At 47.9% G+C, this 22,604-nt stretch overlaps 2 protein-coding genes across 2 annotated transcripts in view; both read left to right on the forward strand.

Annotated features, from left to right (window-relative positions):
- The first annotated feature begins 795 nt into the window (after positions 1-795).
- Positions 796-6,987, forward strand: C9H2orf72 (chromosome 9 C2orf72 homolog). Its single transcript, XM_054074753.1, has 3 exons — positions 796-1,306; positions 4,689-4,805; positions 5,857-6,987. Exons 1-3 carry the CDS (start codon positions 796-798, stop codon positions 5,946-5,948), a joined length of 720 nt encoding a protein of 239 aa, XP_053930728.1. The 3' UTR covers positions 5,949-6,987.
- Positions 6,988-9,460: 2,473 nt separating this feature from the next.
- PSMD1 (proteasome 26S subunit, non-ATPase 1) overlaps positions 9,461-22,604 on the forward strand; it is a 77,382-nt gene continuing 64,238 nt past the window's right edge. Inside the window, exons 1-10 of the mRNA XM_054074724.1 lie at positions 9,461-9,620; positions 11,938-11,981; positions 13,025-13,098; positions 13,335-13,504; positions 14,776-14,981; positions 17,152-17,295; positions 18,119-18,345; positions 19,713-19,773; positions 20,766-20,894; positions 22,019-22,107. Of these exons, the coding sequence (XP_053930699.1) occupies positions 9,605-9,620; positions 11,938-11,981; positions 13,025-13,098; positions 13,335-13,504; positions 14,776-14,981; positions 17,152-17,295; positions 18,119-18,345; positions 19,713-19,773; positions 20,766-20,894; positions 22,019-22,107 (1,160 nt within the window). The 5' untranslated portion in view covers positions 9,461-9,604. The remainder of the gene's footprint in view (positions 9,621-11,937; positions 11,982-13,024; positions 13,099-13,334; positions 13,505-14,775; positions 14,982-17,151; positions 17,296-18,118; positions 18,346-19,712; positions 19,774-20,765; positions 20,895-22,018; positions 22,108-22,604) is intronic.

The raw sequence follows: 22,604 nt of genomic DNA on the forward strand, positions 1-22,604 counted from the left end.
GCAGATGTGGAAGTCCCGGGTCCTCTCTCGGCCATGTCCCCCGGCCCTGGGCTGCTGCTCACCGGGAGCCGCGGGTGCCGCTCCCGGGTTGCGGCTGGCACTGCTGCAGGCGGTGGTGCGATCCTTGGCCCCACGTTCCCGCTGCACCGGGTCCGGTGCTCGGCGTGGCGCAGGGCAGTGCCAGAGCTGGTGCAGGGTGTGCCGGACCCGGGGGTCATGGAACCGATGCGGGGGTGCGGGGATGATGCAGGGTGTGCGGGGCCAGTCCGAGGGGAGTTTGGCAGTGCGGAGCGCCGGAACGGTGCTGGAGCTGATGCCCGGGTAACGAGGCCGGGGACAATGCAGGGTGTGCGGGGCTGGTGCGGAGCGCCGGGCGAAGGTGCTGGAGCCGATGCGCGGGACCGGTTTGCGGGGCGGGAGCGGAGCCGGGGATGATGCAGGGTGTGCAGGACCCGGTGCACGGGTCTGTGGCGGGGCGAAGGGAGGGTGCGGAGCGCCGGTGCCGGAGGTGATGCCCGGGGCCAGGGACGCTGCTGGGTGCGAGGGGCGGCGCGGAGCCTGGGGCCGGTGTGCGGTGCCGGAGGTGATGCCGCGGAGCCGTGGATGCTGTGGGGTGCGGGGGGGGCGGTGCCGAAGGCGATGCCCGGGGCCGGTGGGCGGTACGGGGTGGGGTGGAGCCCGGGGGCGGTGCCGGAGGCGATGCCCGTGGCCGGTGGTGCCGCCGGGTTCCCGGGGCCGGTGGGCGGTGCGGAGCCCAGGGGCGGTGCCGGAGCCGATGCGCGGTGCCGGCGAGGGATGGCGGCGGGCGAGCTGCAGGAGCTGCGGGCGCTGGTGGAGCGGGCGGGCGGGCGGCAGGCCGTGCTGCTGGTGGCCGAGGTGGCCGAGGGGGTCCCGGCGGCGGCCACGCTCGCCGCCTTCGCCCGCGACCTGCTGGGCGACGAGGCGGCGGCGGGGCCGGTGCCGGGGCGCCGGTGGCGGCAGGCGGGCGGGCGGCGGGCGCTGCGGGCGCGGCTGCTGCTGGTGCTGTGCCGCGGCGGGGCGGCGCGGGGCCGCGGGGCTCGGGCGCGGCTGCGGGAGCTGCTGCGGGACGTGCGCGGCCGCCTGCCCCCCGCCCCGCCGCCCGCCGTCGTCGGGGTCCTCCTGCCCGGGGCCGACCGGGAGGACGCGGCGGCGCTGGAAGCCGCGCTGCGGCGGCAGTTCCCGGCGGGGGGCACCGTGCAGGCGGCCCGGTACCGCCCCGGCAGCCCCGCCGCCTGCCGCGCCGCCGCCTGCCGCGCCCTGCGCGCCGCCCTGCAGCATCCCGCAGGTACCGGGGGCGTCTCTGCGGGGGCACCTGCCCCATCCCAGGGGGATGCGACGGTTCTTGGTGGGATCTGCCTGGGGGATCAGGCTTTTCCCATGGGGATCTGAGGACTCCCGATGGGATCTCTCTCCTCCCACCCAATGGAGTTTGGCTTTTCTCATGGGGATCTGAGCACTCCCGATGGGATCTTTCCCCCCAGCCAATGGAATGTGGCTTCTGCCAGTGGGAAGCTGACCAATCCTGATGGGATCTCCCTCCCACCCCAATGGGATCGGGCCTTTGCCATTGAGATCTGACTAGTCCTCATGCGATCTCTTCCCCCACCCCAATGGAATCTGGCCTTTACTGCTGGGATTTGACTGCTCCTGATGTGATCTCTCCCCCACCCAATGGGATTGGGCTTTTGCCATCGAGATCTGATCAGTCCTCATGCGATCTCTCCCCAGCCCCAATGGGATTTGGCCACTCTTGATGGGATCTCTCCCCAGTCAATGGAATCTGGCTTTTGCCATTGGAATCTGACCACCCCTCATGGGATCTCACCCCAGTGGGATCTGATGATTCCTTATGTGGGATCTTCCCCTCACCCAATCAGATCTTTCTCCAATGGGATTTCTTATCCTGGTGAAATCAGAGCCTTCCCAATGGGATTTGCCTTTTCCTGGTGGACTTCCCAGTTTTGGCAGCTGGGGAGGACAAACTTCCCATCGAGTTGGGAAGCACTAGAGCAGCTCATGGATAGCAGGCCTGCGGCAGCTGTGATGCAGTGGTCATCCATGTTTATGGATGTTTCTTCTTGGGGACACAGGACTGGGGCTCAGCATTTGCCATAGGGTGCAGGCAGGACCTGACCTTCCTGTGGGAGGAAGGAGATTGTGCTTGCTTTGCATAATGAATAAGAACAACAGCAAATGAGTGTTTGGGTTTAAAACCAACCATCTGTTGGTGGCCAGTTTAAGCAACCTGAGGATGGCAAGATGAAAGCTGGGTGTCAAACAGGTCTTGAGGAGCAGCACTTGGTGAAAGGCGAGTCATGTTTGTGTGCAATTGCAGGGTGATGGGCAGCCACACAAAAGAGCCTGGGCTCACTTTAATCTTTAGCATTGCTTGTTTTGGGCTGTTGTCCTTTCCTTCTCCCTTCTTTCATTTTTTTTCCTCACTTTTTCCTTGCTCCCCATCATTTCCAGTGATTCTGGTGTTCTGCTGTTTCACTGCCTTTACTCAGAGGGATCCTGGCACTTGCCTGCAGCACCACATTGCCAGGGTCCTCTGGGATCCCTGGGATATAGGGATGGTTCGCTGCAGCTCAGGTGTATCATTCCATCAGTTCAGTCCACAATCCTGGATCTGGACACTGAGGAGTTCTGAGGTGGCCAGGACCCGCTGTGAAGGTTCAGGGCTGTCTTCTGCCAACTCTTTGTACTGGGGCACACAAAATCCCCTTTCCAGCTTTTCTCCTTTCATATGCTTTTGTCTTCCTCCCATTGTTCCTGCCACAAGAATTTCTGGTGTGCTTCCAGATGCCAGTGAGCCCTCCAGTTCTGGTCACAGCAGCCTGGTGGGACAGCAGCTGCAGAGGCAGAAAAATATCCCTGCATATGTGACGTTTTTCTACCTCTGCACATTGCTGGTGTGTGGCTGTGCACGTGTATTCTGGTGGCTAGCTGTGGATTTTGTCCTTTGTGCAGACATGGAAGCAGTGTAGCAGCCAACAGTGGAGAAAGAGGAGCAGAAGGAGCTGGAGCAGGTTTTGCAGCCTGTTTGTGTGCTTTATAAGGGTAGTGGGTAGGAGGACTCAGCACATTGCTTTTATTCACCTCTGATGCTTGCCTGATGCTCTTAGTCATGTAAGTGTCCCAGGACCTGTGTGTGTAATGACGCTCATCAGCTGCAGAGCTCGGCTTCGGGCAGGGGCAGCTTCTTCCCATGCCCCCATGAGCCTTACCTTTCAAAATCTCCATGGGCCCAGAGGGATCCCAAGCGTAGCTGTGTCTCCTGAGAGCTGGGGATCTGGCAGTGCCAGACATCAGCTTCACTGCAGCCTGGCCTCCTTCATCCTGTGGCTTTCCTCACAAGCAAGGCACAAGGGGAATAATATCTTTAATGTAATGTGAAGGAGGACTATGGGACACCCTGCAAAGCAGGTTCTAGGGAACCCACTGTAAAGATCTCCTCAGTCAGGGCTGGGCTTGTCTTGTTTCTTCTCTTGCCTTCAGAAGAGGCTTGTGTTGAGCTGACAAAAGTTGCTCTTGTATCTGGATAAGGATGCTGGGTGGTGTACAGAGTGTAAGGCTCTCTGTACGTGTACTTGTGCCTGTTTTATTGCAGCCCAGCTCCAAAGCCTCTTCCTCTTCCATACACAAAGCTGCCTAGCTCTGCCTGTGACAGTGGCTCTGGAGCTGCAGGAATGTCCCCTTGCTGGGAATGTCCTGGACACTCATTTGTGCAGTGGAGCTGGAACAGGAATGGCAGAGGGGTTCCTGCACCTCTCAGGTCTGTGCTGCTATTGTGCTGTGCCTCAGTGGTGTCCTGAGTCCCTGTGCACTGCGTGGAGGGGTTGTGTTTACAGCTGGAGGTCTTGGTTTGTTGACTGGCAGGACACACTGCCACTATGAACCCTTTAGTGTCGCAATGGTCTGATAAGCTGAAGTACGCTGAAGCGGTTTATCATATTTTATCTGATTAGGAGGTGAAAGGCTGGATGATATTTCAATGGAGATGCTGAGCTGCTGCTGCTGGAGGCTGTATAAAATATGCTGGAGTAGCGTTTTACTATAATCGCTTGAAAGCCTGTAGTAACTTGCTGTGACCTTTGTTGTCGTCCGGAATAAATACTATACTGTACATCGATGGAGGCCACGTGCTCTCTGCATTTTGCCAGCAGTTACAGCTATAGTTTTCACTGTGCTGTGAGTCTGCGTGTCCAGCAGGACTCCCTGGCAAGGAGGTATTGCTTAATAAAGTGGGGAGCAGTAAACAGGTTGATGTGGCAGAAGCTGTGTGGTAATACTAAAGAAAAACTTCCTTCTGAAGGAATACCCAGCCGTGTCAGTCCCATTCTCGCCACATGTGCTGGCTGAGCTCCTGCCAGGTTTCTTGCTTCTTCTGGCCTCTGGCTTCCAGGATGGTTTTGGCAAGGAGGTAGCAAAGTGGAAACCAACAGCAGGGACGAATTTCCAGGGCAGTAGAGAATTTTCAGCCTGCAATAAATGTTACTGGGAGCTGCTCTGTGTTTCCCAGGAGAAGGCTCTATGGAGTGGAACAGGTTTTGCTGCGAGGAGTTGGGCTTGTGGAGGGGAGATGTTTTGAGTCAGCAGCCGGGAAGTGGGGGAGCAGCAGGACTGACCTGCTGCCAATCTGAACTTGTCTTCTCTGGTTTATGCAGAAGAGGGGAAAAACAAGGGGAGGTGGAGGCTCCCATCTTTTCTGCGGTGCATTTCTTGGAGCAGGAGAAGCCACAGAAAAGATCATGAAGCAAAAGCTGCAAACCACGTTCATGAAGGTATGCCCAGCTCCCTCCCTTGTACTCTGCTGTGTCTGTCAGGAGTTCCCCACCAACTCTCCGGGGGTCTCAGTGCCCAAACCTCGTGCTGGGGGTCTCCTTAAGCTATTTCCAGTTCTGCAGCTGACATCTCTTCCCTAGCTGTGGCTTGGCCAGAACCTGAAGACAAACAGTGCACACCTGACTGCTGTGTTGCTGTCTCTTTGTTTTCTGACCTTTCTCTTGGCTAAATAAACCCACGCTGGGTCCAGTGCCCAACTACACCCCTGGGAGCAGTGCTGGACTCAACTGCGCTTTGCTGGGCTTCCTGTCAGCCGAACTGCTGTCCATCCAAACAATGAATTGGAAGCATCACTCTGATCTTACATCAGGTTTTCTACAAATAGCTGGAAGAAGTGTTCCCAAATCACATGCATTTGGGGCTGGGACTGGGAGTGGGTGGGTGGGCAGTAGGAATAGGGTGGTCAACCTTTGTCCCGCTGATTCAAAAGGAAGTTGTTCAGGTACTACATACCCTAGTGTTCAGCCTTTGCTGTATCACTGGCACTTCTGCTTACCTTTTCCAGCAGTGATTGTCTTTTTGCAGAGGATCCCCATGCAGGAGGTTACAAGGTGCATGGTGTGGAGATCCAGACTGCTCTACAGAGCACGCAGAGGAGGGGAAGCTCCTCCACTGTAAAAAGCATAAGAATCTGAGAAAACAGCTGAAATGTTTGTGCAGCTTTGAGACCTCTCTAGGGTCAGAAAAATTAACTATCTCTACTTGCAATGAGTGCCAGGCAGATGATGCATCATGGCCATGCAGCTTATTCTGAGATTGCCGAGACTGCAGGAGGACAGGGAGCTGGCTCCTGTGTTCCTTTGGTCATTGTTGAAGCAATGCTGAGTTTGTAAAACAAAATGAAAATCAGTTATGGAAAAATCAGCTGTGCTTAGGTCATGAGTATATATCAATTGCTTTGTCCCATACTTTCTTTTGTTGTTTTAAGATGCGTTTTGCAAGACAGGTTTCTCATTCAAATCTCCCTTGACCTCTCTCTGCGCGTTGCAGATGACTTGCAGGACCCTGAGGAAGAAGTGGCTTTAACCTTTCTGTCTCCCAATGGAAATTGTGAAGAAGCTGCTGGAGACACAGGCACCTAGAGTTGCTGGATGCCCAGCACAGTCCATGTCCTGGATCTGCCCATGGATTTGGAGCAGTGGGAAGAGGAGCTGGTGCATGCCCACTCACCCTCTCCTCCAAGGACCCACAGCTCTGAGGAAAAGCTGCTTGGCTTAAGTCGCCCAGGTCTTCTGTAGCCAACAGCCTTGAAATCTGTGGCAGAGGGCACCCTGCTGCCTGGGGGCGCCTGGAGCTGCCAATGGACACTGGGCTTCTGAGAAGCTCTTTGGGGATGTATCTCAAGATGATATGGGGACTTTGGATGTGAAATGCAGCCACCTGCTTGAAGAAAGGGGAACACTTCCTAATTCTGAGCGAAGTTCCCTGCTGAGGTTGCCAGGGCTGTCCTCCCTGGCAAATAGATTCTGCTGCCTTGCGATCCTGCTTTATTGCTGCTTTGAAGTTCCCACCCTCCATCTGACCAGAAAAAAACAAAACAAAACAAAAAAAAAACCAACACAGTGGCACGGAGACTGCAGTGAGACTAAATATGAGGTCTCGGATCTACCAGCTGCTGAAAAGGCTTGAATGAAACTGTATAAGGTGAAGAAATGCAATAACAGCCTACTGGGAGTAGCAAGAGTAACACAAAAGATACTGATAGTAACGCAGCTGGAGCAGAGTTTGGTTTGGAGCAGGATCCATCCCTCTGGCTTGTCCTGGTGCTCATAGATTGACTGGGGAACCTGGAGAGAGTGGCAGATGGACACCATGGCGTGGCTGATGCTAGATGGGGTTATAGGAGAGGCCCCTCTTACCTGGGATGTCTTCACAGCCATGCCGTGGCAGGTCTTGGAGGTGGCCTGCAGCGTTCCTCTCAACAAGATGTGGCTGCTTCACGAATAAATATAATAGTGCAAAAATAATCTATTTAAGTAGCCCCAAAGGCCTGCCTGTAGCCTGTGAGGCAACACAATTTATTACAAATCCTTAGTTTATGAGGAATATTATTATAATGGTAGGAATACATTTTTTATTTTTACTTTAATGTGAAATAAAACAAGTCTCATTTTATTTTTAGCACAAGCTGGGTTTTGTTTGGGACTCACTGTCCTTTTGGAATTCCAGGCCAGAAACTTCAGCCCATCGTGTCCTGCCTATCTCTTCTCTGGGTTAGCTGCTGAATCATGGCAGTTCATCCTCTGCACACTTCTGTCCTTTCTCTTACTCCTTTTTTCCCAGTGGCAGCTGAAGTATCTGCAGTCTTGCCAGCTCCAGACAGCCCTCTCTCCCAGCAATGTGCCTTCAGCATCTCTGTAACTCTTACCTGGAGGGTGGGATGTTTTTTTAGCCAGCTTTGCTCATGCTTATGATCATCAACATTTTTCAACAAGTCATTTTTCTGTGCCTCAGTTTCCTTACCAGTATGATGGAGAAAGCAACACCTACCTACCTCATTGGCAATGCTGGAGCAGAGCATACCAGCTTTCAGATTTAGAGTTGGTCCGTTCAGTGCTGCTTTGCCCTTTTGGCTGGGAGACAGTGTCTGAGAGTGCATGTGTGCATGTGGATGTGCAGCTGAGAGTTTTAAATGTTTCATTGATTTAATAAAGTAGGAGCACAGTCATCTTACGTGCTGGCCATAAAGAATAAAGACATTTAATTTCTAGATTGGAACATGGTTCAGTTTGGGTTTTGTTTGCCGTGGTGTTATCCTTACAATAGTGTTATGCACGGTTTAACTGATGTTTCTCTTGATTTATAGAAAATGTATATAGGGAGGGAATGGAAGTGACCCCAGTACATGGTATCCAGACCAGCAGAATTGGTCTGTGTGTGGCTCAGGTCATCTGGATGGCTGGAGACATTCTCAGTTGTCCATTAGGTTTCCTTGAAGAATTCAAGCCCTTCAGAAAGTATTTGTTTCCTATTTGCTAGAAACAGGTAGAGATCAATGCTGCTGATGTCTAGGCACTTTGATCTCTTGTTGTGCAGCATCATTGCTGTTGACTTGGATTTTCCTTGCATTTCCCCATCTGTCCATATTAGAACTGAAGCAGGAGCCTAAACGATCCCGTGCTTCTCCACAGCTGGGGCATGTTCAGGTACACAGGAGATCTGAGCACTTCTCTGTGCCCACAAAGTGATGGGACAGGGAGAAGGATTTGTTGAGGGACTGTCAGATTCATCAGTATGTGTGCTTCCCTTTCTAAGGGAGAAATGGGCTTGGGTGAGGCTGTTTCGCAAGGCTGCAAGGCATGTCAGAGGTTGGGCCCACAGAGGCAGGTTGGTGGTGAATCCATGGGATAACGCCTTGACCCTGCAGTGCTATGGGATGTGGCTGCGCCTCAAAATATGCCACCCCTGTCCCAGCAGGGGGAACTGCCACCTGCACGGTGCAGCCTGTGGGAACGGGGCAGCTGTTCGCTTGGGCACGAGGCACATGTGGGCATGGATAGGGTCACCCTTGGGGGTCCCATGGCCCTGGCCCTGCACCCTCTATGCCACCCCCAGGCAGGGGATAGCTGTGTCCCTTGCCTGATACAAAAAACACTGGCAAATAAACTCTCTAAGACTTGTAAGACTTGCTTTGGAGTTTCAGAAATCAAGTGTCCTTCTAATGCCTGGGCAACAGGAGGGAGTGATCTCCATCAATCGTGTGCAATGAGACGAGAGCTGGGACAGAATGGATTTCCCACTTACATGCATGTATATAAATCTTCCCAGAAATCTTACGAGTGTTCTATTACCTTCCAAGGACTAATTTTAATATTATTATGAACTCCACAACAGTCAAAACTCTTGCTTATTTGGAGCCAGCTGTGCCTAACCTTGCCTTTGAGACAGGGAAAGGCTGCAGAGGCGATTACAGAAGAGACATCTGTTCAGCACAGATCATACTGTACACAAGATGTCATCATCTCTGAAGAATGAACAGCGTCTGGAAAAACTGTGAGAAAACAACCCAAGCCAGCATGCTGCGAGGAGGATGTTCTGTCCAACTTTAAAAAAACCCTATTTCTTAGATTAAACTTAGTGATAGGATGAAGGGGAACGGGTATAAACTGGAGAGGGGCAGAATTAGACTAGGTAAGGAGGAATTTCCTCCTTATGAGGGTGGTGAGGTACTGGCACAGGTTGCCCAAGGAAGCTGTGGCTGCTCCATCCCTGGAGGTGTTCCAAGGCGAGGCTGGATGGGTCTTGGGCAGCCTGATCCAGTGGGAGGCGTCTCTGCCCATGGCAGGGGATTGGAACTGGATGGGCTTTATGGTCCCTTCCAACACATACTATTCTATGATTCTATGAAACTTGACTCTACTTTAGCTTAAATCAAAGTATTCCACTTTTTGTAATAGAAACGACTTCTTGCACGGGGCCAAGCAGAACGCGGGTGCTATGGGAACCTCCGGGGAGACCGCGGGGTCCGCGTGGCGTCGGCCGAGAGGCGGGGTGGCAGCGAGGCCCACGCAGGCAGGGCTGTCCCGCGCGCGCCTGCCTGTTTCTTGACCTCCCGTGCAGGCGATCGCCGCGGCCACCTTCCCGGGAGCAGCGAGGTCCTGCCGGAAGGGGCCCTTGGCGGCACTTCCGGGCCGGGCGGCGGCGCGGAACGAACCGAAGCGGGGGAGGCAGAACCGGCAGCACCGCACCCGGGCCCGAGCGGATCCCACCTCTCTCCGCGGGCCGGCCGGGCGGCACCATGATCACCTCGGCCGGTGAGGGAGCGGCGCGGGGCGGCGTTGCTTGCCGGCGTTTCGCTGAGTCAGGGCCGTGACTGGGCACCGCCGCAGCGCTCCGAGGGGCTCGGCCGTCACGGGGCCTCACTTCTGGCCGGTGGCGGCCTCGGGGCCCCTAGCTGGTGGCCACCGTGCGTCCCCGCGGGGACGGGAGGCCGTCCCGGTGCCCGACGGGTCGCCGCAACCGGCACTTGAGGCCTGAGCCTCGGAGGGAGCTGCCCGGTGCCCGCCCCGTCCCCGGGTGCTGCGGCCGCCTGGGCGGAGGGCAGAGCCCAGCCTGCCCCGGCGCCGTGTCCACTTCCTGCCGGTCCGTTCTGAGGCCCCGGTACCTCCGCGAGCCGCTGGTGTGCTTCTACCCCGCCGTTGGGAGCGGGAGGACATCACCGGCTGAAAGCGATTAACGTGTAGGAGGGATAAAGCCGGCGGGCAGCGGTGTTTGTAAGGGATATAGGGGGGAATGACGGGGCAGGCGCTGCGAGGTTGAGCTGTGGAGGAGTCAGAAACACAGCTGCCTCCCAGAGGAAAAGGCAAAGGGAGCACGTGAGAAATTAAACGCTGTTTCTGGATCTACTGAGAGCTTCACAGTATGAGGAAATACAAGTATTTTCAAAAGTACTTGGGATGAAAGTTAATACGTGACTGGTTGGGGTTCTGTGAGAGAAACAGTGCACAGGACCACAGTCTGCAAGTGGCTTTCGCTTTCTGAACCCTTTGCATTATGTTTTATTTTAATTAAGAAGTAGGAATGCATTTCAGATAGATTTGTAAAAGATGGGAATGGTATGTTGAAGAGGAGTGAGATTGCTTCCCCGTGGTAGCTCAGGTAATTAAAAGTAATAGGTATTTAATAAAAACTAAAATTGTGCATTTGGAGTAGAGCTGCAAAAAATGTGTGGAAGGAACATGGTGGGGTAGGTTCCTGAACCTGCCTGCCTTGCCCAAGAGTCACATCAGTGCTCCTTCCATTGTGGTTACTGATAGACATTTGTGTAACCTGGTTTTAAGGATCTCTGATAATGGGGGTTTGACAGCGTTGTTGGGCAAGTGAGTAACTGTCTTACTGTCAGAAAACTTTTCCCATTAAAACTCAGTCTTTGAAGCTCCAAATAAAGCTTGGCCCTATTGCTCATGTTCGTATGTGACACAGGGATCAGATTATTCCCTTTCTGCTGTCAGCTGCCCTGTACGTGTATGAACTCTGTACCCTTCTCAGATTTCCATGGACTAACCCATTACAGACGTCCAGTCAACCTTTGTAAGTCCTGATTGCTGTACCTCTTAGTTCTTATTACTCAGCTCTGAATCCCATAGTGCCCGGCACAGAATGCAGCTGTCTGGCTCACGCCCATTGCTGCCAAGCAGAGGGAAGGATTGCCTCATATCTGCTAAGAAATGCTCTCATACATCTCGGTGTGAAATAGGGTTCTCTGCCTCCCGCCGAAGCCATATGATGTCATCAATCATGTTTCACCCCAGTCTGCTGTACTATTCCTGTTTCTTTCTTTATTTGTATATTCAAATTTTGATCTGTGCAGTCCACTTCTAGAATTTTATTTTCTCCCCCTTGAGTTTGTCAACATCTTTTGAAAGACCAGTTCAACCCTCCAGTAGGCTTGCTGGCCGTTCCAGTTTGATGCTTATTTAGATTTAAAAATGTCATCAATTTATACAACAGATGAAAGACTAAAAGGAACTGAATTGTGTTGGACTTTAAGCAGATCCTCTTCCAGCCCTTTCAGTTGCCTCCTTGGAGTCTGACAATGAACCAGCTATAACCATTCTTCATATTGAGCTTCCGTATTAAACTTAAACCACATTTCTATTGCTGGTTGTACAAATGATTGGGGGAGTGTTAGGAGTCTTGGTAAAGCTGTAAGGTTGGACCTCTTCTCTTAGCCACAAGGCCTTTTTCTTGGCATGATGGAAGTCTGGATAATCTGACATGGTCTTCCTTGTGCCCCTTGAGGGAAGTGGAAGTGGCTTGCTAGATAGCAACCTGCAGTCTAGTGATGGAGCTGGAAGTTAACCTCAGATTCTGTGGGCTCCTGTCTAATAGGTTTTCCTCTAAGAAGGTTCATCTTTTGTAAACAGTGCACCTTTCCACTTATAAGTTCTGAACTATTTTATGTTGATCAGATTTAATACAAACTTATATCTGATCTTTGAATTTTAATGCTGAAGATTTTAAAACAGCATTCCAGAGACAGCCTTCTCTCCTGTTCCATTGGTTTTGAGCTAAATAACATGTTCATTTTTGAAACAAGAGCCCAAAACTGATGATAATCTTGTTTTGCAGCTGGAATCATCTCCCTTCTGGATGAAGAAGAGCCACAGCTCAAGGTAAGCTCTTACATCTGGGAGTAAATCACAGCAAATGTATTATGTGAGACCTTATAATCAGAAATGAGTCAATCTCTGTAGGTAATGGTGGGAGAGCAACAGGATGGGCCCCAAATCACATCTACCCCGAAAGCTGAAAGGAAGGGTGTAACTAACAACAGATGTCAAACTTCCTTGTTTCGAACATGGATCAAACCAGAGCTTCCCATGCACAGATCTCTACTTGCTGAAGCTCCCAACTCTCTGATGATAACGGAGCATTGTTGTTTAAATGTGTTCCAGAGACTGCATTTTGACTATGTAAGATTCAGAGCTGAAGAATAGCTCAAGTTTTTAGCATCATTTAAGAGTTGTGAAACAAAATTATCACGATTACAGTTTTCACTTGGAAGAAAAATCACAATAGTTAAGAGAGGAAATCAGCAACTTTACTGTTTTGTAATGAATCCATTCGACAACTCCAAACAGCCAAGGCGGTGGTGTATTGGTGGTGCTTGCTAGTTACTCAAACAGTTGACATGGCCCCTTCTAGGAGGAGGAGTGCGTCTTGCAATATTGGTAATCCCCTAAATGTTTTGCTTGGAAGCAGGCATAGTGGCAATAGATCTGGATTAGCCCTCCTTTTGCTCTGACGTTTGGATATTGTTCATCTGCTGAAATACTGTGTCCAAATAAATTTATGGAGTTGGCTGGCATAGACCACAGGAAAGAGTTCTGTGTGCTGCACAAAGGTTGCCACAGAGACTTTGAAAACTTTGTATTTGAAGGAATTTCACCTATCAGTCATTTTAGCCAGTCATTCATCACAGAGAGGCCATGGGAAGGAACATCAAGGTTGTCTCTCTTGTTAAATGAACAGCCTGTATTTGTGAAGGACTTGCAGAGATTAGTGAATGCTTGCCAAGATGTTTTTAAGTAGGATTTACTGTTGAAATGGGTCAGTGCTTATGATATTGGTCTTAGGCGGTACTTCATTTTTACTGGGGAAAGGTAATAAATGCATTTTTTTTAATGTAATACAACTTTTTATTACTTTTTTGTAGGAGTTTGCTCTTCACAAATTGAATGCTGTTGTCAATGATTTCTGGGCAGAAATCTCTGAGTCGGTGGACAAAATGTAAGAGAAGACACTTAGTACTTCAGTGTGTGCTGCTTAAAAAGAACATGAAGTGAAGTGGATGTAGTTCTGTTTGCTTGATGCTGGCTAGTCTCTGTGTTTTCCAGAAGGCACTGATATAAGTGGTTATGGGGTTGGAGCTGTAGTTCCAAAGGTGCAAGTTCTATCATGTTGTCTTGTCGCCTTAAAGAGAACTGACCACACAGAGCTGAAGCTCCTCTCTCCCTTCTTTGCAGTGAAGTTCTTTATGAAGATGAAGGCTTTCGGAGCCGGCAATTTGCTGCCTTAGTTGCTTCTAAAGTTTTTTACCACCTGGGAGCTTTTGAGGAATCGCTGAACTATGCCCTGGGAGCAGGCGACCTCTTCAATGTCAACGACAACTCTGAATATGTGGAGACGATCATTGGTAAACAAGTGTTGCTGCAAAAGAAAAGCTTTATCAAAACTACTCTTTGAGATTTTACTAGTTTTACCTGCTTTTCTCTGTAGTTATCTTCCTCTCCTTGTATCCATTTAAGCCAAAGCTACAGCTATTTTTACCCACTTTATTTTTCTTCATTTCAAAGAATCACTAGGTTGGAAAAGACCTCCTGGATCATCGAGTCCAACCATTCCTATCAGCCACTAAACCATACCCCCGAGTATCTCGTCCACCTGTCTTTTAAATACCTCCAGGGGTGGTGACTCCACCCTCTCCCTGGGCAGCCTGTTCCAGTGCCCAATGACCCTTTCTGTGAAAAATTTTTTTCTGATGTCCAGCCTGAACCTTCCCTGGTGGAGCTTGAGGCCATTCCCCCTTGTCCTGTCCCCTGTTACTTGGGAGAAGAGGCCAGATCCCTCCTCTCCACAACCTCCTTTCAGGCAGTAGAGAGCAATGAAGTCTCCCCTCAGCCTTCTCTTCTCCAGGCCAAACAACCCCAGTTCCCTCAGCTGCTCCTCATAAAACTTGTTCTCCAGCCCCTTCACCAGCTTCATTGCTCTTTCCCCTGCTTTGTGATTCTGTAATAGAACTTATATAGGAGTTCTGGTAATTTTTTCCTATTCTTAACTGTTATTCCATTATGAGTTCATAATAGCAACATTGCTTTGGTTATTTATTGTCCCTTCTCTCATTTGTGTGCTATTGTTATTGCTAATGTCAGCATAACTTTGGAAATAATTGGCCAGTGAGTGTAGCTGCACACCTGAGAGGTACTCTTTTTTTATTTTTTATCCACCCATAACAAGACCGCAAGTCAGATATTGGATGCAGTTATAATTTCAATGTCTTGTCTGCTGGTATCACTTACCCTGTATGGTTTATGATGGACTAGGGCTGGCTTTCAGTCTGCCCAACTAGAGCTTACAGTGGAGCTAGGAAGTCTACTGCTGTTTCCTTTTTTATTTAAAATATCGTGCCACCTAAAGATCATGTCCTTGCTTCCATATTGAAAATATCTACTTGGTTTCAGCACCAAACTCAGAGTTTGTTAGGAGAGAGTACCAAGTATCTTCCACTACTGTCTGTGTATGACTGCACAGGTTATTCTTGTGCCCCACTTTTGTGTGGTTTTCCATATGCTGTGTTTACTGTAGAATGTGTGTATGCACATACTGATCTTGTCGCCTGTATAAAAACTGCTAACACCTCAGAAACTGACTTCCCCTCCACCCTCTATTTCTTCAATATCTTTTCAGCAAAATGTATTGATCATTATACCAAGCAGTGTGTGGAGAATGCGGAGCTGCCAGAAGGGGAGAAGAAACCTGTTGATGAAAGGCTAGAAGGGATAGTGAACAAAATGTTCCAGCGGTGCTTGGATGACCACAAGTACAAGCAGGCCATTGGCATCGCTCTAGAGACACGGAGGCTGGATGTCTTTGAGAAAACCATCCTCGAATCGGTATGTGCATGAGCCAGGAGGTGTATGTAGCTAGTGTCTTCCAGGTATGGATCCAGAAGTAAAGTGCAAGATCCTTGTTGCTATGGAACTTGCCCTGTTTTGTGTGAGTAGAAAAAAAGATGAAACTTGGGAGTGTTCGCTTCAACATGTTGGTGGAAGGCAGAGCTGCTCAAGGCCATCAAGTGTATAGGGACCCCTGCATTTAAGAAATCATAGTATCATAGTATAGTTAGGGTTGGAAGGGACCTTAAAGATCATCTTGTTCCAACCTCCCTGCCATGGGCAGGGACATCCCACTAAATCAAGCTGCCCAAGGCCCCATCCAACCTGGCCTTGAACACCTCCAGGGATGGAGCATTCACAGCCTCCCTGGGCAACCTGTGCCAGTGTCTCACCACTCTCATGGTGGATGGAGGAATTCTTCCTAATGTCCAGTCTAAATCTGCCCCTCTCCAGTTTATACCCATTCCCCCTGGTCCTGGCCCCACAAGCCTTTACAAATAGCCCCTCTCCAGCTTTCCTGTAGGCCCCCTTCAGGTACTGAAAGGTCGGTATAAGATCTCCTCTGAGCCTTCTCTTCTCCAGGCTGAACAAGCCCAACTCTCTCAGCCTGTCCTCGTAGGGAAGGTGCTCCAGCCCTCCGATCATCTTTGTAGCCCTCCTCTGGACCCGTTCCAACAGTTCCATAATCCTTCTTATGTTGAGGATTCCAGAACTGGACACAGTATTCCAGATGAGGTCTCACAAGAGAGGAATAGAGGGATGGAATCACTTCCCTCGACCTGCTGGCCATGCTTCTTTTGATGCAGCCCAGGATATGGTTGGCTCTGTGGGCTGTGAGCACACATTGCCGGCTCATGTAGAGCTTCTCATCGATCAGCACCCTCAAGTTCTTCTCTGCAGCCCAGGATACGGTTGGCCTTCTGGGCTGCAAGTGCACGCTGCTGGCTCATGTCGAGCTTCTCATCGACCAGCACCCCCAAGTCCTTCTCTGCAGGGCTGTTCTCAAGCACATCATCTCCCATTGTGTACTGAAAACGGGTATTGCCCCAACCCAGGTGACCTCTGAGCTGCAAATCCCTGAGCTGCAAGTTGCTGGGAGATAGTCCCAGGAAGCTTGGCGATGTGCCCTCTTCTTAAGGTCCTCCCTGTCAGCTACTAGCAGTGACACATTACTGGACTAGGCAGTCTTTACATTATGTCTGATCTAAGAACAACTGTCTTATTTTGTTGTGCCTGTCATCTGCTGTAGTTCACAGTGGGAAGTGGTCCTTAGGGCTGGATAAGTGATTTATTTATGGCAGGCAAAACAAAAGAAATCAGATAGCTGGGTAAGCTTCTTTAATTTTACGTAAGTGACTGTGTGCAGTCTTAGCCTGCCCTGTCTGCAAGGCAGCGCAGCCTGGCTTTAGCATCTTTCATGAACGTTTTAAGGTAGGTCATGTTACGTAGTAATGGCAGTAAGAGAGGCAGGCCTGCAGTCACTTGCAGCAGCTCAGCAGTTGTGTGTAACCTTTTTATGCTGCATTATTGCAATTGTATGCCAGGCACATGGTTTAAATTCTTTAAATTTTACCACTTCTCAGTTTACAGCTTTCCCATATTTTTGCATATCTCTCATTTCTGTATATGGGAATGATATGACATTCATCTTGCTTTCTCTGTTTTGTTTGCTGTCCTGTGTATTTATTAGCTTAATCGCCCATTATAAATCCCTCATTTCAAGTTACCTTTCTGAAGTCTAGTAACCAAAACAGTTCCTCTGTCTCTAACAAGAAATAGGTGTGCTGGGGAAATTTTTCTTGGTGCATGGTTTGTTTTGCTGACATTTTATGTTAGTGCAGTGAATTCCATTGCATTTGAGAATGATTACTCAAACAAGAAAGGTGAAGAAGGCGAAATAGGTATTGAACTTTTAAATGAATCTTTTCCATGTTTTAACTACTGAATTAATCATTGGTCCTTTACATGTCTGGTAGTTTTTTTTCTTTAAACTGCGATATACTTGCATATAAGCTTTTCTGAAATGGGAGAGGAAACTGTGAAGGTTTATACGTACACGTCTTTTGTTCTGCTTTTCATGATTGAAAGTGAAAGTAGTGTTATTTTAATTTCTAAATTCTGCTTGCCAGTTCAAACCTAAACTTGATATCCCTGAATTTTATTTCAGAACGATGTTCCTGGGATGCTAGCTTACAGCTTGAAGCTCTGTATGTCTTTAATGCAGAATAAACAGTTCCGTAATAAAGTCTTAAGGGTTCTAGTTAAAATCTACATGAATCTGGAGAAACCAGACTTCATCAACGTGTGCCAGGTAAACTTCTGAGAGTGATGTTTAAAGATCAATCAAAAGTTATTTTTCTTTAGATATATTTGACTTGATATCTACCTGATTTCTGTTTTTTATTCAATTAAATGAAATATCCTTCCCTGGTTCTGTGCTTTAAGTATGCATCACAGTGCCATCAACTTGAAAAACAGTTGCACATTTGGTCAGTTTGTAGAGAAAGAAACATGTTCAAAGGCAGTTTGGGGATGTAGACAACACTGACAAAATATTTCAAGCCTGTGTAGGGAGTATCACATGGTAGGTTCACAGCTGGAATTTTATTTGTTCCTCAAAAGAACAAATACAGTGCTTTGTGTTTTGGTAAGGCGTTGTCTGAAAGTGTTTAGACAACCGGTTATGAAGTTTCACAGATGTTCACAGGCCTTTAGCCATCTTGGTTTGCTGTGTTCAGTGACTCAAGAGTGTTATGCCTGTTCCATTTTAGCGGAGACATTCCTACAAAGTGGTTAATGCTTCTTTAATGTGCTTTTGAAATTACTGTGTTTTGTAGGACAACGCTGTCAGCTTCCAAAGATAAAGCTGCAGAAATAGGAGGGTTTGATTGTTGTTTCTCTAGTTTGTAACACTTGATCTCATTTTCAAACAGACCTATGAAAACTTTTCAAAGGTTCATATTTTTTCCTCTGAGAGAGAAATTTTCTTTTTTTTTAGAGGGATGTTCTGTGGAAGCAGCAGATAAGGGAGGGGGGAAAAAGGAGTGTGGCCTTGAGTAGTGTTGGTTTTTGTTTCTGAAGTATATAATGTCTTCTCCTGACTTTATTTCTGTTCTTCCCTTCCTCCTGCTCAGTGCCTGATATTCCTGGATGACCCACAGGCTGTGAGTGACATCTTGGAAAAACTGGTGAAGGAAGATAACCTTCTCATGGCCTACCAAATTTGCTTTGATCTGTATGAAAGTGCTAGCCAGCAGTTCTTGTCTTCTGTGATCCAGAACCTCCGCATGGTTGGCACTCCCATTGCCTCCGTGCCTGGATCCACCAACACTGGCACTGTCCCTGGATCGGAGAAAGACAGGTGGGGAGACAGGCATGAGAAGAGGCTTGATTGTTTGGTTACAGTCCTGCTCTAATAGAGCCTCCTGTTCTGTGCATGGGTGCCAATTACAAGCGATTGAGTTGCTCCCCTTTATTTAAGTCTGGATAATAGACAGAATGTGCTATTTGCTCAGGACAAAATTGTGTGTTATGAGAATCCAATGTTTGAAAGAATGCCTTTTGTGTTGCGGTTGAGGTAAGCATGGAGAAGTTCCTGTGGCTCAGCTAATGAGCAGTAGTTCATTAAACCACAGTGAATTGCTTGGGAACACTGATGTTGCTGAATTCAAGCAAAAAAATCTCATCACGTCTCTGTACAAATTTGGTTCAACGTCACAGCTTATAGTCTGCTACCTTCTTGTTGGGGAAGTGAGCTCAGTGTTGTAAACCCTTTTGTACTTGCAGTTAAAAAGAAGTTAGTTCACATCTAGTCTGAATTCTCTAAAAGCCCTGATTGTTAAAACTTGGTCAGTGGTCAACATCACTCAATCTGAGCTGCAGAAAACTGCTGTTAAGAAAACCATTCCATCTTCTTTATTTCTTTTTTTGATGGTGTACAGATAGTTGACATAGTTTTGTTTAAAACCTCTTTTTTTAGAGGATTGGCCAATCCACGCTAAGGCTTCTGCCCAGCTCAGGGGCAGTGTGGAAGAAGTTTGTGTTCTATCTGCTCTTTAATCACTAGAGTGATAATGTCTCATTACAGCCTGATCCTTGCACTGTCTTTGATAGCGTGTGGTGAAGACTGCTGCCTAGATCGAGACTGGTTAAACATAAGGGCTTATCAAGGTGTGAGAACTTGGTCTAAATGCTTTTGAATCAGTGATATGGGCAGAACAACCACTCTCCTCTCTTCTTTTCCAATGAAATAAAAGGAAAGGCACAAAATAATTTATAACTCAGCTTGTGAAGCATTAGGACAAGGTGCTAAAAACAGCTTAACGTGTTTCATTTCCATTTCAACTCTTTAGCGTCCATCGTAATAGCGAAGAGCTCAAGGTTTTTGGGTGAGGATATAATTATCCTTGTTGCCTGGTTTGTTGACCTTGTTTTCTCACTTATTTATTGCCTGTTTATTCCGTACAAGCGTCTGTTTTTTTTGTCTTTATAAATGGAATGAGAAGGTAGGGTTTTCACAGCTTTTGCCTTCAAGTACCCTGAAAATTGAGTGGTGGAGGAATTTACTTCTCAGCAGTGACCTCCAGATAGTCAGGCCTTGTCCTGTTTCCAGTCGTGATCTCCAAATCCCAGGCTGCTCCCTCAGGACTGTGTTCAGCCATAATTACCATGCATGACTAGTTACGAATGATAAACTGGGTTGTATTTTTCATTTTTATTTTATTTCAGTGATGCTATGGAAGGAGAAGAGAAACCAGGAAGCACTTGTGCAGGGAAATCTGCAGAAATTGTGAGTGCCATTTCCAAAATATGCTTTGCTTAGTTTTTCTTGCTTGTTCTCTTTGAATCTCTGGGGTTGCTAAATTGATCTGGCCAATGAAAAATGGAATTCCACTTGGAGATGAGGTGACAGATGATCTGTGAGGACCAAATAACGTCCTGAGAGTCAAGCAGTTCAGATACTGAACGTTGAGGAGAGTAGGAAGTGAGTAGATTTTGGTGGGATTACTGAGCCTCAAAAAAGGTGACAGAAGGGTCTGGCCTACGTGTTTGCTTTTGTTCATATTGGAATAATTAACTCATTCCAGAAGAAAGGGCCTGACATTTGACTGCTGCTGAGAAGCTTAGCCAATTAATTAGCTTGATACGTTTTGGTGTAGTTCTGGCTGGGTAGAACCGAAGTTGTTCTGCAGGACTGGCAGGAGGGGACGCTGATGTAACGTGGTTTCTTTTCTGTGAAGGAGGAAGGTGTTGCCTCTGGCTCACACAGTGGCTGTGTTGGTGGTACAGCTGATTAGAATGTTTTTGTTTACTTTATTCTCCTTAGTACTGGAGAAAGTGAGTTCACTTCTAACATGCATGTTCAGTTGCATTTCAGCATGTAGAGTAGTTAATGCAGTTCTGACACTTGTAAATGCAGATACAGGTTCACGTTTATAAAAGTGGTTGCCTCTTGCAAGAGACTCATTGCATCTGTAAGATCAAACAGCAGGTTCACAATATTAGAAGTCGCTCATATCCTTTTGCTGTCAGTGAAAGAATACAAAAAATACGAGAATAAAGAGTCTCTTCTTCCATCTGCACTGTTGCCCACAAAAGGACTTTATCTGGGAGGTTTGGGCTGTGCAACAAGGGCAGATGCAATGTCCTATTAATCCTGAAACATGACAGGTTTTGGAGTGCGATGGTGGGAACATACCAGAATGGCTTCTCATGAACAATATTTTAACAGAGCTGTAGTTGGGTTCTCATGCTTGTTTTTCTTTTTGCTTGTATGTGAAGAACCCAGAGCCTAAAGACCAGATCTCAAAAATGATTAAGATTTTAAGTGGGGAAATGGCGATTGAGTTACATCTGCAGTTTTTAATACGAAACAACAATACAGACCTCATGATCCTCAAAAACACAAAGGTAAGAGGCTTTGCTAGATAAGGTTGTCTTGGCTTTGTCTGACTCATCCTGTGTTTGTTTTGACTATGTTGCTATTATTTTACAGCATCTTATGTTTTATCATGACTTCCCATGATCTTGAGGCTACAGATCTGTGTTTTAGTCATGATAAATTAATATTTAAAACTTGAACCTGTGAGGCTGAAGAAGAGCTGATCTCACCAAAGAAGGACATGTGATTCTTTCAATTTACAGCTAGGATGATTTAATGACAGGCTGCTGTTAGCGTGATGATTTATTTTATTTCCCCACAACTGGTTATAGAAATTATTTTCTCCCCTCTTTTTTTGATGGATTTGTTTTTCATCTGATGGTAAGATGAACAAACTCATCCTCCAGCTCCATAATTGATCCATTGCGAATGCTGCTGGCTGGGGGGGAGGGTCACTCAGGATGGTAGGTTACAGTATATTGGTGTCTTGGTTGAGGTGTCATGTGAGACCATGCCTTCAGCTTGGCTAAAGAAATCCTGACCTGTGCTTAGAGAATGGTATTTCCACATTGAAGACAAAACCCATAAGGTAACATAAGCAGTGCTAGTGAATTGAGTAACTGGTTTTGTTTTGGAAGGTGTTACTCAAGGTTGGGCAAAGGAAAACTTACAGGCAAATAGACTTTCTTCAGCAAAATGATTATTAGAAACCATAGAAGTTTTTTATATGTGGGGTGAGATGTATATCGTCAGAAAAAATGGTAGTGGATGCCTGTCAGTGGGTTCATCTACTTCAGGAGGCAATTCAAATGTGCTGGAAAATCTTTTCCCTCGGCTGGTTAAGTGCTTGAGAGTGATCCTGAGTAGTATTCCAGAGATGGCTTGAAAATGTTGGAACAAGCACTTTGCAATGCTCAGTTCTGGGAACCAGAAGGGCAGGTTCTCCAGTTAAGCTGCAGTTGAACTCAGAAGGGTTTGCACTGGAAAGATGGGTTGAGGATATATTAGAATGTATTAACTTTGATTAAAGGGAAGTTGCAGATTAAATTGAGCATAATTGCAATCAACTTTCCTAGCGTACTGGCAGGCATGTTAAGTGACCTAGGGTGTATCTTGTGCTGGCTGGTGATACTGATTGTTTTTGTTCTTTCAGGATGCAGTGCGGAATTCTGTGTGTCATACAGCAACGGTTATAGCAAACTCCTTTATGCATTGTGGCACAACCAGTGACCAGTTCCTCAGGTAAATCTATGGCAAGGAAGCTCCAGTGTCATTTAGAGGTGTTTGAACAGCATTATTGTGTCACTTAGCTTGATACTTCCAAAAGGGTGGCTGCAGAAGGCTGATGGCTTTAAGGAGAAGAATAAAATGGTCTGAAAGCTAATGCGGAGGCAGAGAGAAGCTGGAAGTTTTTGGATTTGTCTGTCCTTACAAACTGAATTTACTTGCATGTAACCACATGAGCAATTTGGAGGCTGGAGATACGGAATTTCTGTTCCCTTTGTTTGCTGCTTGGAGGATTTCTGAGATGATGCATCTTTTTTGGTAGACACTGACAGTGCTGAATGACTCTTGAAAGGGAAATGTCAGGGCTGCATTCCAGGGACTTGAGGAGAGCTCCAGAAACTGCTAGAGTTTCTTCCAGGGAGTTGATGGGCTGCATATTGAGCAGTTCTCTGTCTTTCACTCAGTTCACCAGTATCTGTGGTGGGGTGGGACAGCAAGATGGTGACCAGAGG

This window comes from Cuculus canorus, chromosome 9, assembly GCF_017976375.1.
Source record: "Cuculus canorus isolate bCucCan1 chromosome 9, bCucCan1.pri, whole genome shotgun sequence".
NCBI lineage: Eukaryota > Metazoa > Chordata > Aves > Cuculiformes > Cuculidae > Cuculus > Cuculus canorus.